The sequence below is a fragment of the Equus quagga genome, unplaced genomic scaffold (assembly GCF_021613505.1).
Source record: "Equus quagga isolate Etosha38 unplaced genomic scaffold, UCLA_HA_Equagga_1.0 71534_RagTag, whole genome shotgun sequence".
Lineage (NCBI taxonomy): Eukaryota > Metazoa > Chordata > Mammalia > Perissodactyla > Equidae > Equus > Equus quagga.
In genome coordinates this window covers 121,771-144,703 of record NW_025802133.1, presented here as the reverse complement: position 1 = coordinate 144,703, position 22,933 = coordinate 121,771, and the positions used below count along the sequence as shown (strand labels likewise).

Below are 22,933 nucleotides of genomic sequence, written 5' to 3'. Positions count from 1 at the left end.
CCGAGTGGTTAAGTTCACGTGCTCCGCTGCAGGCGGCCCAGGGTTTCATTGGTTCGAATCTGGGTGTGGACATGGCACTGCTCATCAAACCACGCTGAGGTGGCGTCCCACATGCCACAGCTAGAAGGACCCACAACGAAGAATATACAACCATGTACCGGGGGGCTATGAGGAGAAAAAGGAAAAAAAATAAAATCTTTAAAAAAAAACAAATTCCCCTCAGCAATGTCATAATACATTTTTAATTTTAAAATATCCAGTTTTGTGGGTGAAGGTGTGTCAGTTTACATGCAAAAAGCCTGGGAGAATAACCAGACTTAACTGTGGCTACCTTGGGGAGGTGATTCAGGAAGAGGGTGAGGGAGGTATTTGCTTTTTATTCTATGTACTTAGGTATTTGAGTATTTTCCAACGTGCGTATATATTTCTAGTTAAAGTCAAAGTTTATGTCGTGATAGTTATTGTCTATGTCAGAATTCACTATAAAGTTCTTGTAATTGATGTACTTATGTAGTGCACTTTTTTCTTTCAAAGGTTGGCCCTGAGCTGACATCTTTTGCCAGTCTTTTTTTTTCTCTTCCTCCTTCTCCCCAAAGCCCCCAGTACATAGTTGTACGTTCTAGTTGCAGGCCCTTCTAGCTGTGCTATGCAGGACACCACTCAGCCTGCCTTGATGAGCCAGTGTTAGCTCCACGCCCAGGATCCGAACCGGGGAAACCTTGGGCCACCGAAGCAGTGCACGCAAACCCAACCTCTCGGCCCCTGGGCTGGCCCCTAGTGCACTTTAAATATAGTTGAAATATATTTGATTTAAAGTTTTCAGAAATGTCTGTATTGCAAAAAAAAAATTAGAGCATGACTGTAGTCTTCTTTTGAACAGATTTAATGATGAAAATAATTATATGGAAGAAAATCTGTATTTGCTACTACCGTGATTTCCTGAAGTGGAAGGCATCTTTCCTCTTCCTCCTCAGAGTTCTGAGCATTGGTTCCTTATCTTAGAATCACCTGGGGCACTTAGAATACAGCAAAAGGAAAAAGCGCAATAAAATGAATATCTGGCTCATCCCCAGAGATGCTGCGCTGAGGCAGGCTCGTGCCGGGCTGGGTGGCAAATATATAGTTTGGGTTGAGGCTGCCAAGTGCCCATGGAAAGGTACTCGAGGGCACTTTCCCCGGCGGTCACAAGTCCCTAAGTCCGTGTAGTCTTCCTGCAAGGGTGGGAGGTCCTGTGAGCAGGAACCTTCCCGGTCAGTTTCTGTGCAGTTCCCCTGTGCCTGGCATGGTGACCTTCAGCAGCAGGCACTCCTTCAGTCTTTGCCTGGGGTGAAGCCCAGTGACTTGAGCGTTAAAGGCACAGCAGAGCAGAGCAGAGCTGGTGTCCCTGGGCTTCTAAAACGCCCTAACATGGGGGCTGTTCGTGTAGCCCACCTGCCTCACTGTGGCCGGGGCATTGGCAAGAAGCATTTGCTGAACCTTGGGGCAGAGATTGCGGGAAGGGGATGGCACTCCTGCTGTGACACCAGGTGCCCCTCAGGGCCCTCCCTGCTGGGTGCTCTATGTGGTTTGTGCAGTGTGAGGGCAGGGACCTCTGCCCCGGAAGTGGAGGGTGTTTAAGAAGCAGCACGTCTTTCCTTTTTATGCTTCAGGTCCTTATGACTCCTGGGAAATTGTGGTCCCTTAGTAGTCCAGTTTAAGTTTAAATGCTAAGGAATGGGTTTACAATCTCCATTATTTAAAACCTTGTCATACGGATGAGATTTTTTGTCTATGTGCTGTGACATACTTGAAAAAGAGGACAACAGCAAAACCCGTCAGCTTCTTCAACACTTGCCGCAGCTGGAGTGGCGTGCAGGCTGCGGTCCTGCACACGCCTGGCGGGCGGATTGCTCACTGACAGCAGAGACACCCACGCTCCATGATAAGGCACTCTGGTCTCCCCATCACCTTTGCCTTCAGGATGAGGCCTGTAAGCTGCTTTTGTTACTAGATAGGGTTTTAGAAATGAAAAGCAAAGAGAACAGTTTTTCACTGGAGATTAATGTTGAGAGACTAAATGAACATTTTCCCAGCTTTCATTGGCTCCGCGAGGGTCCGGGTGTTAGGATGGTGCGCAGTTGCAGGTGTGGTGCAGCTCTGGGCGGAGGGCTGAGTTAAGCAGTCGTCCTTCAGTCGTTCTTCTCAAGGAGCGACATTGCTAATCAGTGGTCAGGTTTAGACTGTCAGTGTTGCTCTCTCAGTATTTGCTCCTTAGCATCGAATTCACCTAAAGCCAGTGATTTGAAGCGAACGTTTGAAATGTGATTGCAGAGTAGAGCATGGTTATTAGGCTTTACTCTAATACTTGTCTCAGAGAACGCGTAAAGGACTTATCTCTGAGCTCTGAAATCATTTAGGCTGTTATTTTAATCAATAGGATGGAAAATAATTTGCAGGCTTTGAAGAATTTACATTGGCTTTGGGTAAATTTGTTTTGTTTCCTTTCTTCTCTCTTTCCTCTGCTTTTTTCTGAAGGTTTTGAGATGATGCCTTCTTTAGTGAAAGAGAAGTGAGGCCATCCTGGAGTAAGGCAATAAAACTTGTCCAAAAATAACACTAATTATGCTCCCTGTCTTGGTTCAGGAATTTACTCGATAGCGTTTTCCATCAAGTCAGCAGGCACGCCGCTGCACCCGTGGGCCCACCTGCATGCCTGTCCCAGGCACCAGGGCATTCTGGAAGAGAAAGAAACCCCAGTTTCAAACCGGTAGCAACCCAGAGCATTTGCAAATAGCTTTGATATTTAAGATGTGGGAGCACTGTAGGAAATGTTTGATCATGCTTCTGAGGCTACAAACGACCCAGTGGATTTTCTTTTTTTAATTAAAAAATGCCCTATTATAGGAAACAAAGAACTGTTATCAAAGTATTGAGCAAATACCACTTGGCTTATTCCAGAAACGCTACCCAGACATTTTTTCCTCTTCTAACTCATAGGTGCCAGAAACACCGAGGCACTGGCAAACATTCCTGGAGTATTAACAATGTTGCTTTTAAAGATCTTTTCTTGGCCCAGCTTTCTGAGTTAGCAGTTTGAACTGTGTTCTACTCCGAACTGGTACTGAACTGCCTTAGGAACTTGGTGAAGTCAGTTAATCCTTGGTCTTCCCAGCTTGGCTTCACAGTGGCGTGAAAGCAGTGCTCCCTGGCACCTTTCCTCAGGAGGACCTGTGGTGTACTAACGGAGTGGCATTTACCATCTACTCTGAGCTGGAAAAGCAGAAATTTCCATGGAGCAGAGGCGTGGGGTGATCGGAAATCTCTCACCTGTGGTCGGTGCAGAGGGAGAGGCTTAGGGCGTCCTTTCAGGAAGAGCAGCACAGGGCTCGAGCCGCCGCAGGGAGCTGCCCAGTGTGGGTGGTGCTCGCTCCTGTGCGGCCTGCAGCCCCTTCCCCGGGACGGATGCCCTCCCTGGCAGGAGCCAGCCCCACACTCAGCTCTTCTTCGTGTGGCTTTCCCTGTCCTGGCTTCCTGCCAAGGCTCCAGGCCCTGCAGCACAGTGACACTCACCGTCCAAGACAAGGCAGCCATCCACTCTCGTTTCCCAGAAAGTAGCGAGGACACAGTTTTCAGAATCGAGATTTGTCTCTTAAATTGAAAAAAAATTCTGCCACATCTTTTCGCCTTGTTCTCGTTTTGACCATTTTGCTACAGCCCAGCCCTCTGGGCCCCACTGTGGTGGCGCTCTCAGAAGCCCTCAGTGTTGTCACCGAATGAAAGCACACTCTCTGTTCAGTTTCTTTGGGAATTTTTTGGTCTTTATCCTTTAATTGTGGAGATAAATATTGTTTCTAATATTTGCAAATCTATATTTTTATTTCATGGAATCAAAATAATTTTGTCAAGATTTAAACCAGATTTGTACTCTTAAAAAACAATTGAAAAAAACGAAGATTGGTTTGTTAGAAAAATATATTTTAATTATTTGTTTTCCTGTGCCATATCTTGTATTCGTTGTGAAGGGCAGCAAGTCTCCCGTGTTGAAGTGCTTCTGTGGTGACCGAGGTCCCCGTGCCCTGTGTTGGTCCCCTACGTTGTGTTGTAGAGTTAACACGTTGCAAGCCATCACCTAGGGAGACAGAGGTGTTTCTAGGGGACTGCTCCTCTGAGCTCTCATAAGTAGAAGGGGGTTTGCTTTCTTATTTATTGGATTTGATGGGTTATGCCCAAAGTAGTTGCTACTGTTTCAGTGTCTGTAGCTGTCGTTCAGCAGTTCTCTTTCCTTCTAAGAATTTCCATAGTAAAGATGGTCTAAGATTTTTTAAAACTACTCTAATGCATGTTTTATAAATGGAATTTGTAAGAGGAGGAGGAGATCATCTCTCTGTTAAGATGTGAGCTGGGTGGCTCTCTTCCTCTCCTGGCCTTTGTGTCTTGTATGTTGGTCAAGACAGTGTTATTTTATTATGTATGGAGTTTTAAAATTTGACAGGACTTTTGAAATGGTTTAGTCCATTTCTGCCATTTCCCACAAGGAGGCTGTAAACCCAGGCAGACAGGCGTGCACGTGCCTACTGATGGTGAGGCTCAGGAGACCGTGTGCGGAGGCTGTGGCCCCGGGCTCCGCCCACGGGTCAGGGCTTGCAGCCCTGGTACATGCGCGTACGTGTGCACGCCCGGCCTGCTGCAGTGAGTTCACTGATCACGTGTGTGCTCTTTATCTGTTTCTTGAAGGTTACAAATAGCACTTCTAAGGCACATTTAAAAATTAAAAATAGCCTTTGAAATAACAACCCTTAACCCCTCGTTTATTTACTACAATAGAATCTTGCTCTAACATGTGCCATAATTTATATTTTTATCCTCAAATGTAATTGTACCACATAACCAGAAAAACAAAACCCCTAGGATCTTGCAATGTTGGCATTAGTTCTTTTCTCTGATCCCATTATTGCGGATTTTTGCTGTGCACTCTCACCTTTACTGATGTGAAGACCGTGCCTGTGATTCACTCCTGGTGCTCGCACCTAAGATAAACCGGATTGGAATGGGACAATGAGATATTCCTTGCTATTCATCAAAAAGTACCCTCATGGTTATTATTTAGATAATCTTTTCATGTGCATTCATAAAGCTTCAGGAATTTCCTTGACCCCTTTCTAGAGTGTATAGACATGGAAACATCTGCCCTGAAGCTCTGTCTGTGCTTTGTGTCTTCCAGGGGCCCGGAGGACACCTGTTTTGAGTTTGGTGTCTTTCCTGCCGTCCTGAGTTTCCCACTTGATTACCCATTAAGTCCCCCGAAGATGAGATTTACCTGTGAGATGTTTCATCCCAACAGTAAGTGCTTCTGGGAGTAGTTTTGATGGAACCTGGAGAGGCTCAGAGCTGCAGAACTGTGTGAAAGGCAGTACGAGTGGTGTGGGCCGTTGAGACTGCGGCAGGTTGGTCATGGTGTGGTTGACATCATGATTGCAAGTTTGAAGGACAATTTAATGTAGATAAAAGAAAAATGTGGCCCTACAGCTGGATGCCAGTTGTCCCGGCCCTCCTTTGTTTAGTGGAATCGTTGGAGGAAAGGAGCGTGGTGTGCCCTCAGAGCGGGTCGTGTGAGTCTTCATCACAGCGCTCATTTCAACAGTGGGAAAAATTGAAAGCAGCTTAGGTATTCAGCAGCAGAGAATTAGTTAAGTTATAGTAATTCATTTGGTGGAATACTATATAGATATTTTAAATGATCTACAGTAATATTTAATGATATGGAATGATATTTGTGCTATTTTGAATGAGAAAAACAGGCTACTAATCAGTAGGCCTATTACAATTTAATTTTTTTTAAAAAATTCACATGTAAATGTATATAACTGGAAATGTAATACAAAGATGTTAAAAATGATTCTCTTTCAATGGTGGGATCATTTCTTTCTTTTTATAAATTTTTTCTTTTTTTACGATTGGCCCTGAGCTAACATCTGTTGCCGGTCTTTTTTTTTCTTCTTGTCCCTAAAGCCCCTCAGTACATAGTTGTATATTCTAGTTGTGGGTCCTTCTAGTTCTGCTGTGTGGGACGCGGCCTCAGCATGGCTTGATGAGCGGTGCTGGGTCTGCACCCAGGATCCGAACCAGCAAAACTCTGGGCCACCAAAGCGGCGCGCACCAACTTAATCTCTTGGCCACAGGGCTGGCCCCAAATTTCTTTCTAAAATAGGTATTACTTTTAAAAAGGGGAAAAAAAGGTCATTTAAATAAATTTACTATACTTTAATGAAAAAAAAAAAGTGGTAGCACGGATCGGAATTCCTGAATGGCTGTGGTTTTTACTTCTCTCTTTTACAGGTGGGGGATTATAGATAAGAGAATTAAAGAAGGAAACATATTTTCAGTGATCATATTTAGAATAGTGTCCTTTTTTTAAATGATTATTGCTACTAATAATCATGATCTTAATAATTGTGGAGAAGAAGAGCAAGTAAGATATACTATTTTGTAGAAATTAAATATTTACTTATTTGAGACCAATTCCTTTTCCTGTACTTCTCTGTGTATCAAATAGCTAAAGGCTAATTTAATACATGAGACATTTTGTAGAATTTCCTGAGCCGTTGAGGTCTCACTTGGTTTACGAATGAACCCACTTGGCACACCCTCCTCAGTCTGCTCGTAGACTCCTCCCGCCCCATGAAGGGTTTCACGATGGCCAGCCAACCTGGTGGGACACACTCTCCCCTGTTGCACTTGCCGCCCAGACCTTCATCTGGAGCATGTCATTCACATGTTGTTACATGCAGATAATTAGCTTCCTCCTCAGAGAGACTGTTTTGTACCTTTTTCTTATCTCAGCATTAATTCAGCTCCATGTGCCTGTTAGGAGCTCAGAAGAATCATTCATCCTTTCCAGAAGCTTGGCCATGAGCTGGCAGTTGTTGAGGTCAGGTGATGCGTGTATATGGCATTCATCATACTGCTGCCATCATACTGCTGCCTACTTTGGTGTCTGCTTGGAATTTGGCATAATAGAAAGTTAAAAAATTTATTATGGTTTATAGAGTTGACTGAAGAGGCCAACAATTTCAAGTAGATTAGCCATAAAATGCACCTATAAAGAGGATTGTGGGTAATTGAAAAAGTGAAAATAAGATTATATTGAAGATAAATACATTCTTTAGAACAATGCCTGTGACATGGAGTTACAGGCAAGTATGGCCAATAAACTGATTAAACTAGTGAGTATATACTAACAGTAGTCTGATAATATTTTTAATGATCAAATAATTAATACAACTAGTTTTTAAATTTGGCCTTACTGTAAGTGGGTATATATTATTTTTATTTTGTAAAAATTATTTTGGAGAAGAACTATTGGATTAGTCTACCAGTATCATAAAAACTGGTCAATCCATAAATACTTTTAAAAAATAATTCAAGACATTTACTGAGAGTTGCTGGGGTGCAGTGGTGAGCAAATAATGGACGGGGCTTGACCATCCGGAACACCCAATCTGCAGGCAGGGGTGGACGTAGCTGGGAGAATCTTGCAGGTGGGCATAAGGTCCCTCACACAGGGAGGTCGGGGAAAGTGCCCTGCCGGGGCAGTGGTGGACCTGGCCACCTGCAGGGAGAGCAATGGGAGCTCCCAGGCTCTGTGGGGGTCGGGCAGGGGTCTAGTGTGTGCAGAGGCCCTGTGTGAGGAGAGTGGGGGACAGGATGGTGGGGACCAAACCAGTTCAGGCCTTTGAGTCCATCTGAAGGATTTTGATGTTTCTCCTAGGAGCAGTGGGGACCCCCTGAGGGCTTCTGAGTGAATGTGTGGGAGCAGCATGACCGGCCCGGTCTTTGAAAGGGTTATTGTGGTGTATTCTAGTGTAGAGGGCAGATCAGAGGGAGCTGGCTAGGACACTGCTGTGTGGTCCAGAGGAGAGCGGCTGGCAGCTTGGAACCGAATGTGGGCGTTGCTGAGGAACAGATGTGGATGTGGAGGGATTCAAGGGGGCTTTAGGAAGCAAAGCTGATGGGGCTCAGTGAGAGAGAGGGTGGCAGGGACATGTCCGCTTTTTGATATTTCTGGAGTGTACAGTGTCACCGCATTATGTGCACTGTAGACGGACATCCTGATGTCCACGACAAATATGCACATAGTTTCCTAAACTCTTTCCTTCAGTGAGAATTTGTGGTAGTTTCTGGATAGCCAAAGAGCCAAAACCACTAGAGCAAGGGATGGATGAAGAAAATTAGAGACCAAGTATCAAAGAAAGGCTTTTGGGAGGTAAATGAGAAGTACTGCTCACATCTCTAAATTTTCATGAAATTCTGAGCTCATGAGTGAAGGTAAATTAAGTAAATTTATTTTAAATTGTCCATTTTTATTATTATAACTTAATAGCCTTATAATTTTACAAGTGAGTCTATCCAAATGGATTCCTGTATATCTGAGTATATACTGAGCCATCTGAGAATTTCCCCAAGTGTGTGTAAAAGAAAAATAATACAGGCTTTTACTTTCTCGATAGGACCAGTTACATACTGTGACTTCAAAATTCATTTTTCTCTGATCAGACCTTGGGTATCTTGTTAATGATGCTATTTGTTGGGAGATGGATTAGATTTAGGCACAGTTGATTTCCAGAGAGTACAGATCATTTTTCCATTAGAATAAGTTACCAAGAGAAATCACAGTGCCTATCTTTTTCTGGATATTTAAATAATTCCAGTTACCTTTGTCCTAGCCACGTGAACATATATTTTACACAGTCCAGTTTAGAGATTTAATGGTAGAATTAGAGATACCTAAGAAACTAACTCTGAAAAATGTTGTGAATAATCCTAATTATGAGATATTTTGGTGAAATATTTGACGGCCAGATAACCTTCATTTTCTCCTTTTGGATATAATACTTTAAGCAAGCCATGTGAAGGTGGAATCGTCCCATGACTGACTAGCACGGACAGACTAGCCCAGAGCCCTGTCAGTGAGTGCGCAGTGAGTGCCCTGAGAGGCCTGCACAGGCCCTCCGGGACCAGTGGATGTGGGCACGATGCTCAGGCTGCAGGTTATGCTCCATTTGTGCGAACAGCTCACTCCCTGTGTCTGCACCACTTGTCCCCTTTTCTCTGTGGGACCTGACCAAGTACTGCGTCACCCCGGCCCATTCTCTGTGCTCAGCTGCTGTGTTCTGATCCCTGCAGTCTACCCTGATGGGAGAGTCTGCATTTCCATCCTTCACGCTCCGGGCGACGACCCCATGGGCTACGAGAGCAGCGCCGAGAGGTGGAGCCCCGTGCAGAGCGTGGAGAAGATCCTCCTGTCGGTGGTGAGCATGCTGGCAGGTAATGCTGGGCGGTCCAGGCTCCTAGGGTGCTGGGCGCTAACCTCTGGTAGAAGAAAGCGCTACTAGAACCAGACAACACGGGGCTGCTGCTCTTTCCTCGTTTAATCCTTACTGTTCCCTTCTGTTTCGTAGTCATTGCTGTATATATACTGTTTTCTGCTTTTCCATTTAATGCTATTTATATAGACTTTCACAAGTGTAAGCGTACTTTATATAATTGTGAATTTGAAGGTGGTCTTGTGTCGTGTATATCGTATTGCTGACCATAAGTAACCATGCTCTGCTCCTTGGGCATTTCATTCGTTCATAGGCATTTTTGGGGGGACCTGCTGTATTGGAGACACTATACTGGGGTGTAAAACTCAGTGTGACATAACTCCAACTTTAAGGCCCCACATCCTAAGGGAACTTTCCAAATCCACCAGCAGTTACAGGCCACTGTGATAAGTCGTGAGATGGGCTTTTGGGCCAGTTTCAGAGATGGGACTGTCTGGGCTGGGTTTAGAACATGTAGGCATTCACAAGGTGAGGGGGAGGGAAAGGCATTTGGGGTGAGGCAGCTAACCCTCGTGGGGGCGCTGCCAGGGCTTGTTACGGCTGGAGCCCAGCTGGGGGCGGGGGAGCCCTGGGGAAGTGTGCTTGGCCAGAGCCTGACCCTCCATGGGGATGTTAGATATTCAGGCTGTGCCTCAGAAGGATCGTCCTTGCAGCAGAGTGCTGGTCTGGAGGAGGAACGAAAAGTTGTTGATTGGGTGTACAGTGGCCTGAGAGAAAAGATCAGGCTTAGAGGAGGACAGGAATGGTCCTGGGGCCGAGAGGAAGGGGTGCGTTGAGGAGACTCAGGCTCACTGGTGTGCAGGGTGGCTCCTCTGTTTCTGACCTGAGCGCCTGGATAGAGGGGTGCTATCTTTGGGGACAGAAATCCAGAGGGAGCAGGATTTGGGGAAGAGAAGAGTTTGGGGTCTGAGTGTCCACCCTCCGCGGCTGTCTGGGAGCCACTCAGCTGAGGGCCAGTGGTGGAGAGCGTGGAGTGGTCCCTGGATAAGTAGGTGACGAGTGGGACAGGGGATAGTGTAGAAAGGGCTTGTGGAAGGAAAGGAGTTCTCAGAGGAACGTAGGAGGAATGGTCTAGAAAACCAGCAAGAGAAAGAGGTTACAGAAATGGAGGCTGGCAAAAGGAGAGATTTGACCGTGCTGTGGGAGGCCCCAAGGAGGAGGCTTACCTCGAGCGGCTGCTTGGGCTCTGGCGGAGTCAGAGGAATGTGGGGTCCAGGACTTCAGCACGCGCACGTGTTCTAAGGTAAAGACACAAGGAATCGGGTGAGGGGCATTTGAAGATGGAAGAGAGGCAATGATTGACTGTCTTCAGATGGCAGCTATAAAGTCTACCATTATGCACAGTTTTGCTATAAATTGCTTTTTTTTTTCTTTAGGTTTTAATGTATTCTTTACATATGCCTCTCTGATTACATGTCCTTTGCTCTGAGCTGCTTTTCCAGCTCCATCACCACACCCAGCTTGGCCGAGTGTGCCTCTCCCCTCCTGCCCTGCCTGCTGCCCTGCTCAGCCGTGCCCTCTGGCCTGACCTGCTCTAGGGGCAGCAGCTCTCTGACCCTGTGCTAGCCATCTGGGCACTGGGGCTCTCTCACAGATGCTGGGTGGGAGCAGGGCTGGCTCTGTCCATGCTCATGTGCTCCCTGTGCACAGGCCCAGTCGGGGGTTCCCTAAGTACCACATCCTTTGAGAGGCCTGCAGGACCCCCTGTCATTCTGCCTCCTGCCATCTCCTTCCTTGAAATGAGGCATTTGTGGGTGTGCAAGTTCTGTCAGCCCACTAGACAGTGTCCCTCTGAGGGGCCACATCTCTGTGCCCTCGGCCTACCTAGAGTCCAGCATGAGGCCTTGCGCATCAGACCTAGTGAGGAAGGGTTTGCTGAGTAAATGGAAGGAGGGAGGGGAAAAAGTCATTTGGGTTAGAGAAACAGACACCATGGCAGCGTGGGGCAGCAGGGCTGGAGTGTGAGGAAGCGGCCTGGGGCCACAGTGGGGCAGGACAGTGTTTGCTACATGTTGACCTCTTGGCCACCTTTTCTGCCTTCACAGCATTCTGACCCGCTGCACGTCTGCGCTTACTCACACCTGCTGCTCAGCAGTTTGTAATTCCAGTTCTCCTGTCCCTTCCTGGCAGACCCCGGCTGCCTCTGTGTTTCCTGATTCCAGTTCTGAAGGGACTGCTGGCCCCAGCAGGCCAGCATATGGACTGACCAGCCTGAGATCAGCAGGCCACATGTCCATGGTGGGGCATGTCTGCCTTGCACTGTCCTTTGATAGTTCTGGGAAGGGAGCTGCACTGAGCAGGAGCTCTGAGGGGGAGGACGGGTCTCCACCAAGTGCCTCCGAAGGGGGCATAAACAGGCAGATGGGTTCCCTGTAGCTTGCTCTCTGGGGTGAGGTCGCAGGCCATGTGTAGGTTATTCTAGTGTTTCTAGAGCAAGCCCGAGATAACTCTTGTGGGCACTTTTAGACACTCAGAAGGTAGGAATCATGAGAGTGGATCTTCCTCACACCCCTTCTCAGTCTCTCCCTCAGGTGAGAGGGCTCTTGTTTCTGGGATACATCTCTGGAAAGAGCCATCAGCGTTCTTAAATGAATGGAACGTCAGGCCAAGTCCTTATTCTTTAGAGTCCCTTTCACGTGGAGAATGTCTCTCTTCTCTTTCAGAGCCCAATGATGAAAGTGGAGCAAATGTGGATGCTTCCAAAATGTGGCGGGATGACCGGGAGCAGTTTTACAAGATCGCCAAGCAGATCGTACAGAAGTCACTGGGGCTCTAAGGCCTCGCCCACGCGTGCGTGCCAACACACACCACCAAGCAGTTTCCAGTGTTTCTTCTCTGGAACACTTAGTGACATTGGCAATCTGTGCTGGTACCAAAAAAGGCAAGCTTACAGAACCACAGCATCTATTTTTTTTTCCCAACCTTTCCACCCCAAACATGCTTCTCCTCTGAAACAATGATTTATGTAGGATCATGACAGCTGGATGCAGTTTCAGTGTTCCTGGCTTGGCAGTTTAGGTGGATCATCCAGGCTGTCACCACTACCTCTCTCAGATGAAGCGCCTACGAACCCAGCAGTCAGTGGCTTCCCTTCCCTCCCGGAGTGCTGAGGGGGTCCATGCCGGATCCCAGGGGACTAGAACCAGTAATGCTTCTTCTGAAGAAATGGGGTCTGTAGCCAGAGCAGAGGGCCAGGGCCAGGCGTTTCTGGGCCCTCTGCTTCCCTGGTGCCCGTGAGGAGTATGCAACTCTGTTTCAGTGCTTTATACTTTACAAGCAGGTATTTTCTTACAGTCTGGTTACATCTTTTTCATTTGTTGTGTATTACAAACTATCGCACTTAGAACAACTTTCAGGAAATAAATACTTTTTACAAAGGTGGATTAATGAAAAAAATGGAGTACATGGAAAAGAAGTTTATTGCTGGTCATAAAGGCCAGTGTTTTTTCTAATCATATTTATCAGAGATGTACATTTGTGTCTTGGTTACTTGGGCATTGCTAGAGCAGCAACATGAGACACTGAAAGTTTTAGTCAAAGTTTCTTCTGGAGCTACTGGAGTTTGTCTTTTCCAGTCTTAAAACTGGGAATTTCTAAGGTTTGTACATGTTGTTGGACCGGGAACTTTGTAGAGGATCCTCCTTCACAACTTGGGGTTGGAAGGGAGTCTGCTGTTAGAGGAGAGCGGAGCACAGAGCGTGCCTTATCCCCAGACTTGACCGGCGCTCGTGGAAGGGTGGCATGCGGGACCCCGGCCTCAGAGTGGGGACAGAGCACTTACTTGTGGTTTGTGATTTTGACGTGGTCTGGATGTTCCTGGCAGCTCAGCAGCACAGGGCCGGGGCCTCCACTATAAGCAATAACAGATCTGTTGCATGCAGAATCAGATAGATGTTCAGCCTGTTTCAAACAGGTTAAATTTAAGTAGGAATTTCTATTTTTGGAATAAAGGACAGTCTACAAGACTCACAATAGATTTCATTTTGCATTGCCCTCTCCTTCCCTTTTACGACAGGTCTGGTGTACAGCAGTCTGATTTACTGAAGCCTCACGCATAATTTCTTAGTGTTAGCAAGGGCTCCATATTGGGTTTCTGTGGAAACCGGATTCTTTCCTTCTCAGAAGGGAATCATTTAACATTTGAAATTCAGTACAAGAACTTGTATTTGGAAGCAGCTGGCGAAAGGAGAGGTATTGTACCTAAAAAGTATTTTCAGGCCTATTAAGTGAGATACTGTCCTCTCCATAGAGAGGAAAGAAGTGGTTGTGGGGGGTGGGTGTGGTTCGTGGACACAGCTGTAGCCACACTAGCAGGCAGCCGCAGGGAGCTTCCATGACATCCGGGGAAGGAAGAGAGGCAGTCTCTTTGCAAAACAAAATATTTTTATTCATTTGTATTTATTAAATGGAAAAAAAGAGAAAGAATCCCATGGTGTCCTTATTCTGTGGTGGAGTTTAAGTACTATGTTAAAAATAAAGTTATATATTTTCCCCCTATTCTGTGCTATATTTTTCTTTGGATTTTTATATAATCCTGTGGAAACCCAAGACCAGATTGCCTGCCATGGACCCAACAGAGGCCCTGCAGCAGAGGCACCTTCCCACAGGCCGTGTGTGTGGCACGGGATTCCCACAGAGGAACTGACTAAGTGCTGCTTTATTCTGAAGACCCATGTCAGCTTCGGGAAGTTTCATTCGCTTGCTTCCCTTCCTCCATTCTCGGTGTCCTCTTCTCTGGAACTCTCCGGTTTCCCAGTCGGAGTCTGACTGGGGAGCTCGGGTCGGGGGGCTGTACGTTTCCAGCAGCCTGAGTGGAGCTCAGCGTTTCCTTGGACTGAATGAAGCAGCAAGCTGCAGTCGCGTGCGGAGGAGCCAGGATGTTGAGACCACACTTCAGTCGTGCAAATGGCAGGGGCAGTTGGTTCTTGTCAGGACTTTGAAATCATGGTAGCATTGGACCTGCCTCTGAAGCTTGTTGGTTAATGTCTTAGGCAAGAGGCACAGAGGGGCCGTTCAGTGGTGTAGTGGTTAAGTTCGCAGGCTCCACTTCGGCAGCCTGGGGTTCATGGGTTCGGATCCCAGGTGCGAACCTACGCTTCGCTCATCAAACCATGCTGTGGCAGCATCCCACATACAAAATAGAGGAAGATTGGCACGGATTTTTAGCTCAGAGTTAGTCTACCTCAAGCAAAAAGAGGAGGATTGGCAACAGATGTTAGGTCAGGGCCAATCTTCCTCACCAAAAAAAGGCAAAGGTGTCCATTTCAATGATTTGCTGTTGCTGTTTCGGTGACTGTCATAACTGGCTTTTCTTTGCCATCCCCTGTGATTTTGTTCTGAGACGGGTCCCCAGGCCTCCCCAGAGCCAGGGCTGGCACCTTCTTTCTGACTCCGGGCTCTCTGCCCCGTTCTGTGCTGTATTCTGAGTGAAGATCTCGGCCCCTCTTTGAGCAGTGTTCATTGTGCCTTTTGTTGAGGCTTTTGCAGTCATACTTTTAATATTGAAGATCTCTGATGGGATGCTGAGTTGGGGTCCCCAGGACCACCCCTAGGTTCAGTGATTTGCTAGGACTCAGCTGTGATAACATGACAGTGAAAGGCCACAGTGCAGGAATAAGGCACGTCCCAGGAGGTCGGGGACAACGGGCGCATGCTTCCAGAGCCACGCCCAGGAGTCACGCAGGACGCACTTTACTCCCCAGCATGGAGCTGTGATGACACATGTGAGGTGTCTACCAGGGAGCTCATCAGAGATCAGTGTCTGGGGTTTTTGTGGGGGCTGGTCCTGTGGCAGCCTCTGCCTGACATGTACCAAAATCCAGCCTCCTGGGGGCAGAGCAGGTGTCAGCACAAGTCGTGATGTTTGTACTAATGGTTTAGGCCCAGTGAGTCACTCTTCTCACTCAGTGGTGGGGACCCTGCACAAATTCGCGTTCCCAGATGCCAGCCAAGGGCCAGCCTTGTGAGCAGGGTCAAGGGTGGCCATCCCCGCCTGCTGTGCACAGATAGACTAATTCTCCTCCTTGGGGATTTTAATTAGATTTATTTCATGTGAGTTGCTCTGTTAAATAATGTTTCCTTGTGTTTCTTCTTTCATTTGCTGCGTTTGGTGCCCCTTTCCTGTGGTGTTGGTTTTCTCAGATATTTGGATATTTTGGGTAAATGTCCACTCTTATTTTCCTGTTTGCCTGTCTGGTTCCAGGGACAGAGAGGAGAGTTCTAAGGTTTTATCTTCTGGGTTCGGGAGCTTCACACGCTTGTGGGGCTCAACAGCCCCATTCCCTGTGTTTGCCTGGGGTCGGCCGCGGCCTGTGCCCTGCGGCGGGGGTGCGTCTCGCAGGCTCCATGGCCCTGGGTCCCCCGTCTCTTGCACCACTGACTGGAGGCGGAGCTCGCAGGGCAGGCACTCTGCCTTTTCCTCCTCTGTGTGTGGGCCACGCCTTCTTCCAGTTCACTTTCTGTGCAGCCAGATTGCTCGGTTTTCCACAGTAAGTACTGGTCTGATGCATTCTTTCTGTACATGAGTCAGAGTTTCTTGGTAGAATCCAGAGCCCGCTCTAGTACACAGAAGGGGAGGCCCAGGAGTGCCTTCTGCCGCCTCCCTGGCCCTGGACGCCGTAATGCCGGCAGCAGGACTGTGGCCACCCCTGCCACAAGCCCCCACCGCAAGCTTTCACCCCTTCCCCATCTGAAGCCCATACTCGAGCCTGGCCGAAGGCAGCCACGCGTCCAGGGGTTAGAGGCAGGGGACCCTGGATGCCTAGCGTGGGGATTCCACCTGGGGACTGGGAGAAGAATACTAAGGAGAATTGGGGTAGCCACGGGGGCCAGAGAAGCCAACTACGTGGTCCTGGGCTGATTCTTAACAGTCCTGTCCTGGGACAGGGTGGCTGGGGTATATCCTGGGATTTTCTTCTGCTGCCTCCCCAGCTTGTCACTTAGGCCTCACAAGTCCTGCCAGTGTGACTCCCAGTTTGCAGGTGTGCAGCAGAGGATGTGGCCAGCAGGGTATCCCCGAGGCCTGTGGTGCTGTCCTAGCTCTTTAAAGCACATCACAACACTGGGGGCTTCCTGGGAAATGCCGACTGGTCCCTGGGAGGGCAGGCCATGCTGAGGTTCGTCCTGTGGGGCCTGTGGAGGTGGCTTGGGGCAGGTTGGGAGAGGCAGCTTAGGCTGATTCTGCTGGATCCTTGGACCAGTCCCAGGAGGAGGTCTGATTACAGGGGAGGTGCCCCACGTGGACTCTGCCACGCCACACATCCCCTCCCTGCAGCAAATGGCATTTCTCGGCTGAGCAGTGTAGAAGCTGGAGGCTCACTCAGTATTACGGCCCCCCAGATCTGTCCAGGGCATGTGCCCCCATCCCCCCAAGACTGGGCTTTGTAGAGGGGACAGTACGTCTGTCCACTCCCTGCAGACGAAGAACATGCCTGCCCTTTCTACCCCGGAGCCCTGCTGGGAGCGCCTTTCAGGCCCTTGTGTCTGGGCCCCCTCCTGCCCTGGCCCCTTGCAGCATCTGGCCCTGAGTCCTGGGTATGAACTCACCTCTGCCCACCACCTCCCAACTCGAGTGAAGCCCCAGCCTTGGTAACGAGGAGGCTGCCCCTCCACCCTGCTAAGTGTGAGGCCTGCCACCCTCCCCTGACACCCCTGAACCTCAGGAACCTTGGTTTTAGGAGTGGCTTGGGCACCTGCCTCCTGGGGGTGCTGCAGGGTCCTGTGGATGACCAGCTAAACACTGTAGCCAGCAGCCCCAGGCTGCCCTGGGCGCACAGACACCCACAGTGCTCACGGGGGTTCCATGAGGCGAAAGTTCCTGCCCAGAAAGCCTGGGCTGGAGGTGGAGATGTCTCTGGCCGCAGCGCTGCTGCCCGCAGCGCACTCCAGCTGCATGTGGCTGGAGGCGGCCACAGCTGTGTGGGGTGCGCTCCTCCTGGCTGGGAGCCTGGGTGCTGTAGCGGGGCTCCTCCGACATGGATGGAGGGCTGCGCCAGGTCGGGCTGGGGTCCTGCAGCTGTGGGCTTTCCCTCGGGTGCTTTTTGTGAGCTGACTCATCAGCGGCCGTGCAGGATGGGGAGTTGGGAAACCCCACCCTTTGGGACCGTAGCTCCCTCTGCCCTCCACAGTGGTGGGGCTCTGCATCGCCACCCGCAGCACCTCCCGTGCAGCCCAGGCCCAGGCTCAGCTCCTGGACCCAGGGGCCTACAGGGCCCTTCCACCTCCTCAGCTTCTGCTGCTGCCCTTCCCGTCACAGCCACCAGCTGCACAAGTTTGCTAGCCGCCCTCTGCTGCTGGCAGAGCCGGCCCCTAGCGCCCTCCCCTCTCCTTGTCTCCCCTCCTCAGAGCCCAGCGGCCTGCTCTGCCCACGCCTCTCGGGGAAGAGTGCCCCGGCCCCAGGCCTGGCTGCCTCCTCCCTTGGGCTCCTGCTTCCTTCCTCCTGGGGTGGGGCCTTGGAGCTGACTGCTACGTCCCAGCTGCCCTCACTGGCTGGGGACCTGGTCAAGTCACCAGCCCTTCCGTTCTGGGTTTTCTCCTGTGAACAAGGGGATAGTAACGCCCGCCCCCGTGGTGCTGTGGTGGGGGTGCAGCCGGTCCTGTGGACTCCGTGGGAGGGAAAGCCGGTGCCCAGGAGGGGGTGGCACTGCTGCTGTCCCTTATCTTGCCATCGTTAGGACACAGAAAACAGACAGTTGCGTTGTTTTGCTCTCACTTTCTTTTTTGACTGAATTTACCATTTCACATGAAGCTAGGACAACTGTAAGGAAAGGAACCGATGTTGAAACTCTAGAGAGCATAGAATGTACAGATTCCCCCCAGAGTCAGGGAAGTCGCAGGGTTTAGTCTTTGCAGTGACATCGTCCATGGTCACCTGACACAGTGAGGGTGTGGCCGGCCCTGAGTGACCCCTGTGGAGCGAGCATTGGGTGCAGCCCCCAGGCTGGGCAGCCCTGCATGCCCCTCCAGGCTGCCCGCCCCTCCAACCTGCCCTGGGTGCTGCATCATGGGAATCCTGCCCTCGCTCCAAAAGTGGGTGTCTGCAGTCGTCAGGCGGTTCTATGTAAACGTTTTCCTCGAGTGCCAAGGAGTCTGGTGGTGTCATCTTTCAAGAGTGGAGGGGAGGGTGAACATGTCCACGGGCCCCCGCCAGGCCTCACTCAGAACTGAACTCAGCACTGGTGCTGGGCAGGGGCTGAGGGGGCACATGGTACCTGGAAGGGTGGGCTGTGAACTGAGGTGTGCAGAGGGCAGAGCAGGTGGGGAAGCAGCAGCCTGGAGAGGGTGGGGAGTGGGAGGTCAGAATCAGGTGAGACAGGGGAGCTGCTCCATCCCTCTGCAGGTTGCTGGCGTCACCATTGCAGCCTCGGCAGGCCGGCATCTTCCTCATGGGAGGGCCCAGCTGCAGCACCCCGTGCCAGGCTCCTGCGCTGAGCTGGCCCGGGTACGGCAGCAGCTCCCACTAGGACTCTCGGCATGCCTCAGGGAGGGCGTGCGCACAGGGCTGTGGGTGTAGCCTCAGAGGCTTGCCCCATGCCTGCCTTCTCCCAGCCAAGGAATGAGGCCTGTGGGCCAGGTTCAGTGAGTGTATCCTGGGCCAGGCCCTGTCGAGTGGGAGCCACAGACCTGGAAGCTGCCATGGCACTGCCAGGGAGGTTGTACAGGCTCGTCCATGTACAGATGGGGGCAGGTGGGACCTGCTTGGGGCATGGGGAAATGGACTCTGGGGAAGCTAGACCAGAGCATGAATCCCACACAGTCCAGGTGGCCTGTGCTCAGTGCCCGACCCTGGGGACCCCATGGCGAGCTCCGCCTGTGAGTGTGTTAATGGCACCTACCTTGTATGCCCACCCCAGTCCTCCTGACTCCCATTTGCTCCAGGGAAATGGTGGTGATGAGTTCCTTCCAAGTTATGTGTGCAGGTGTGCACGTGTGTGTGTGAATGCGCACGTGAACTTGTGTGTGTGTGTGTGTGTGTGTGTGTGCATGTGCGTGTGGGTTCACCTTTCTGGCAGAGGACCTGACGTTGGAACTGATTCTGATGGAAATGAGACTGAGGGATTGTCTTTTGCTAATGGCTCTTTGAAATCCCGGATAATATACTAACTGAGTTGGAACCACATTAAACAGTGCAGCTTAAGGGCAGAGCAGACTCGGGGATTCTCACGGGTTTCTCCCTCTTGGACTGGTTCCCGCCTGATGGGGCAGCTAAGGGGTGGAAGGTAGCGTTGGCAGCACGGTCCCACCCACCAGACCTCTAGGCACCAGCACCGAGCATGTCCCCCACCTTTGTCAAGACCTGTGCACTCATGCACACGTGTGCACTTGCTCTCACATGTGCACAACACAATGCTTGTGTGCACACATACTTGTATTAGTCACACACGTGTGTATGCACTCACATATGTGTGCACAGTACTCATACATCCACACCCACACGTTTGCACACACACCGTTCCTCCAGGGCAAGAAGCCTCTGTGGCTTTGGGGGCTGGTTGAGTGATGGGCAGCTGATCCCCACGCCCCCTCTATTTCCTGGCAAGTGCAGTCTCATGCTGAGAGCATCTGAGGTCTGACCATGCAGTGGGGGATGGAACTTGGCCTTCACTTCCCACTGCTGCAGACCCCTGGGCACTGCCCAGAGCCCAGTGGATGGGTCCTGGCAGGGGCAGATGGACGCTTGATGGCTTGTGGGCATACAGATGGCTTGTGGGCACAGGTGTGGGCAGGCTAACGGGGACCAGCCAGGGGGTGGGCCTGGGCTGCAGGGACAAGGGAGGGAGTGTGTCTCAGATCTGCTGAACTCGAGCTGAGGGAGAGGGGCTGCAGGGGAGGGACCAGCCCCAGTCAACCGGAACCCAGTGATTGGGGAGGCTGGGGGTGAGTTCCTTGTCCACTCTCCTCCTGCCCATAGGGACACACTGGGCCTTGTGTTGGCCAAACTTGGCCCAAGGCCGGAGGGCAAGGGCACCCTGGGAATGCAGGGCCTGAAGTAGGGTGGCAGAGGGAGGAGGGGTGGGCTGGGCACTCGGGCTCAGAGGACCCAGCATGTTGGGCCTGCAGCAAGGCATCAGGGCAGTCTTCTCCAGGGCTGGGGCCTGCGGGCGGTCGCAGGAGTGGACATGTGCGCTTACTTGACCCAAGGTTCCATTGGGGGTTTTGGAAACAAACTCAAAGTATGGAGCCTGTCCTTTTGTGCAGATCTTCCTGCCTCTCTGCCTGTCTTTCTGTCTGTCTCTGTCTCTGTCTCTCTGTGGAGGTAGAGTCAGGGTGAACCAGCCCAGTGGCTCCCAGGTGTGGTTCACGTGAGCACCCCAGTTCTGGAGCTGGGTATGGATGGTAGAGGCTGCGCCAGAGCAGGGCTGGAGCAGGTGCCGTGCCAGATGCCCACTCATCCGGGACCTCAGAGCAGCACAGCCTGGCGGCCTGCTGTTGGACCGTGTTCCTCTCTCCTCCCACAGTGGCTGCCAGGATGCGAGCGTGGCAAGAAGGCAGCCCCTGAAATCAGTGGGGAGTGGGTCATGATACACACATGCCCTCAGCAAGTCTCTTGTGGGCCTGTCTGCAAAGACTGCAGGGCTCGCTGGAGATGCCGTGTCCCATGTGGGCCTGCAGAGCTGTGTTCCTGGACTGCGCAATGGGGGCGCAGGAGGGGTTAGAGACTTTGCCTCTGCTGCCCCGCCCTGCCTTCCCGAGAGCCGCTGAGGACCTCAGGCCTCCCCATGCACCGCCCAAGAGTGTCTTTCCTACCCAAACGCTGTTCCCCTTCTCCTGGGCATTTTCAGGGCCCTGCTGAGACATCACTCCTTCCGAGATGCCCGCCCTGCCTGCCCCACTCACCTGCATCCATGGGCATCCTTTTCCCTCTGTTAATCTATTAAAGTGAGTTACATTTCTAGATTCTCTGTATTTAAGGCATTCTTGTATTTCTGGAGTAATCCAGTTTGTGGTATATTCTTCCTGAAATCTCTCTGTTCAATTTGATTGGCTGGTGTTTGTTGAGTGGCTTTCTATCCACGTTTCTGAGTGAGCGAGGACTTGACTTTCCCTGTCTTGTGATTTCTTTGTTTGATTTGGCATTAGAGTTATACGGGCCTCAAGGAGTGATCTGGAGATTCTTCATTCTTTCTTCTTATAGGATAACCTGTTCCTTGAAAGTGTAGTAGAACGCACCTGTTAAACCGCTTGGGCCTGCTGCTCTCTTTGGGGAAAAACTTTTTTTTTTTAACATTTAAACCATCTATAGTATTATATTTAAAGTGGGTTTCTTATACATAGCATATATTTGGGTCTTGTTTTTATTAGTTTTGATCCAATCTGACAATCTCTCTTTCAATTATTGTCACGCATCGTTTAGTGACGGGACACATTCTGAGAAATGCATCCTTAGGCAGTTTCATCATTGTGGAAACCTCATAGAGTGACTTACACGAACCATATGGCACAGCCCGCTACACACCTAGGCTCCATGATACTAACCGCATGGGACCACCGTTGTCCATGTGGCCCGTCATTGACTATAGTGTAGTTGTGTTTAAGATGATGTTAAGGTGTTTGGGCTTTGGTTGACTGTCCCATTATTTACTTTCTGTTTGTCCCTCTGGTTTCTGTGACTTTGTTCCCACTTTCCTGCCTCCTTTTGTATTATTTGAATATTTTTTAGTATTTCACTTAGTTTATTAGCTTTTCAAACATATTTCTGTGTCTCAATTTCTCAATGATTGCTCTAGGGATTGTAATATACATAGCTCACTTTCCACGGTCTACTTCGAGTTAACATTTTACCACTTTAAGTGGGACCTAGAGCCCCTGCCACCACACCAGCCCCTCCTCTTCTCTACGTGTCATCTGTGTCATGTCTGTGCACCCTGGACCACCCCAGACCACGTTCTAGTGTTTGCTTTCAGTATGTAGTTAATTTAAAGAATTTGAAGGAGAAAAGGAGCATATTGCACTTACTCAGTTATGTATTCCTTCTGTTTCCATCCACGTCTGAAAGCCACTGTCCCCTCTGGTGCTATTCTCCTTAGCCTGAAGGACTTCCTCTGTTTCTTTGAGAGCAAGTCTGTCGGCACCAAATTCTCTGTTATTTCATCTGAGATTGTCTTTATTTTACCTTTACTCCTGAAGAACTTTTCACTGTGTGTAGAATTCTGGTTAACATCTTTTTTCAGATGTTAGAGCTGTTGCTCCTCTGCCTGTCGGCCTCCCTGGTTCTGAGGAGAATCCATCCCAGCCCCCCACCATCCTCGTCCCCCAGCTGCTGTCAGGTTGTCAACTCCGTCTTGCGGTTTTAGGGCTTTGATGACGATGTTTCTGCCCATGGCTTCCTTTGAGTTTATCCTATTTAGGTTGCACTAGTTTGTGAGTGTATAAATTTATGTCTGCCAAATTTGCGAAGTTTTCAGTCATCATTTCTTGAAATCGTTTTTCTGCACCAATCATTTCCTGTCCTCTGGGACCCCATGACAATAATGTCAGGCCTGTTGATGTTGTCCCCTAGGTCTCATTTTGAAACCTTTGTTTCTTCAGAATGGATGGTTTCCATCAATCCATCTTCAAGTTCACTGACGTCT

The 22,933-nt window shown here is 50.0% G+C and overlaps 1 protein-coding gene across 2 annotated transcripts in view; it reads left to right on the top strand.

The window, feature by feature from the left end:
- The window catches only part of LOC124234127 (ubiquitin-conjugating enzyme E2 G2), a 35,207-nt gene extending 21,348 nt beyond the window's left edge, over positions 1-13,859 (top strand). The window contains exons 4-6 of one of the 2 annotated variants that reach the window (XM_046651387.1): positions 5,201-5,319; positions 9,163-9,287; positions 12,026-13,859. In XM_046651387.1, coding sequence (XP_046507343.1) covers positions 5,201-5,319; positions 9,163-9,287; positions 12,026-12,322 — 541 coding nt within the window. In that variant the 3' untranslated portion in view covers positions 12,323-13,859. Of the gene's footprint in view, positions 1-5,200; positions 5,320-9,162; positions 9,304-12,025 lie in introns of both variants that reach the window. The other variant, XM_046651388.1, reaches the window with a different exon arrangement.
- Positions 13,860-22,933: the final 9,074 nt, after the last annotated feature.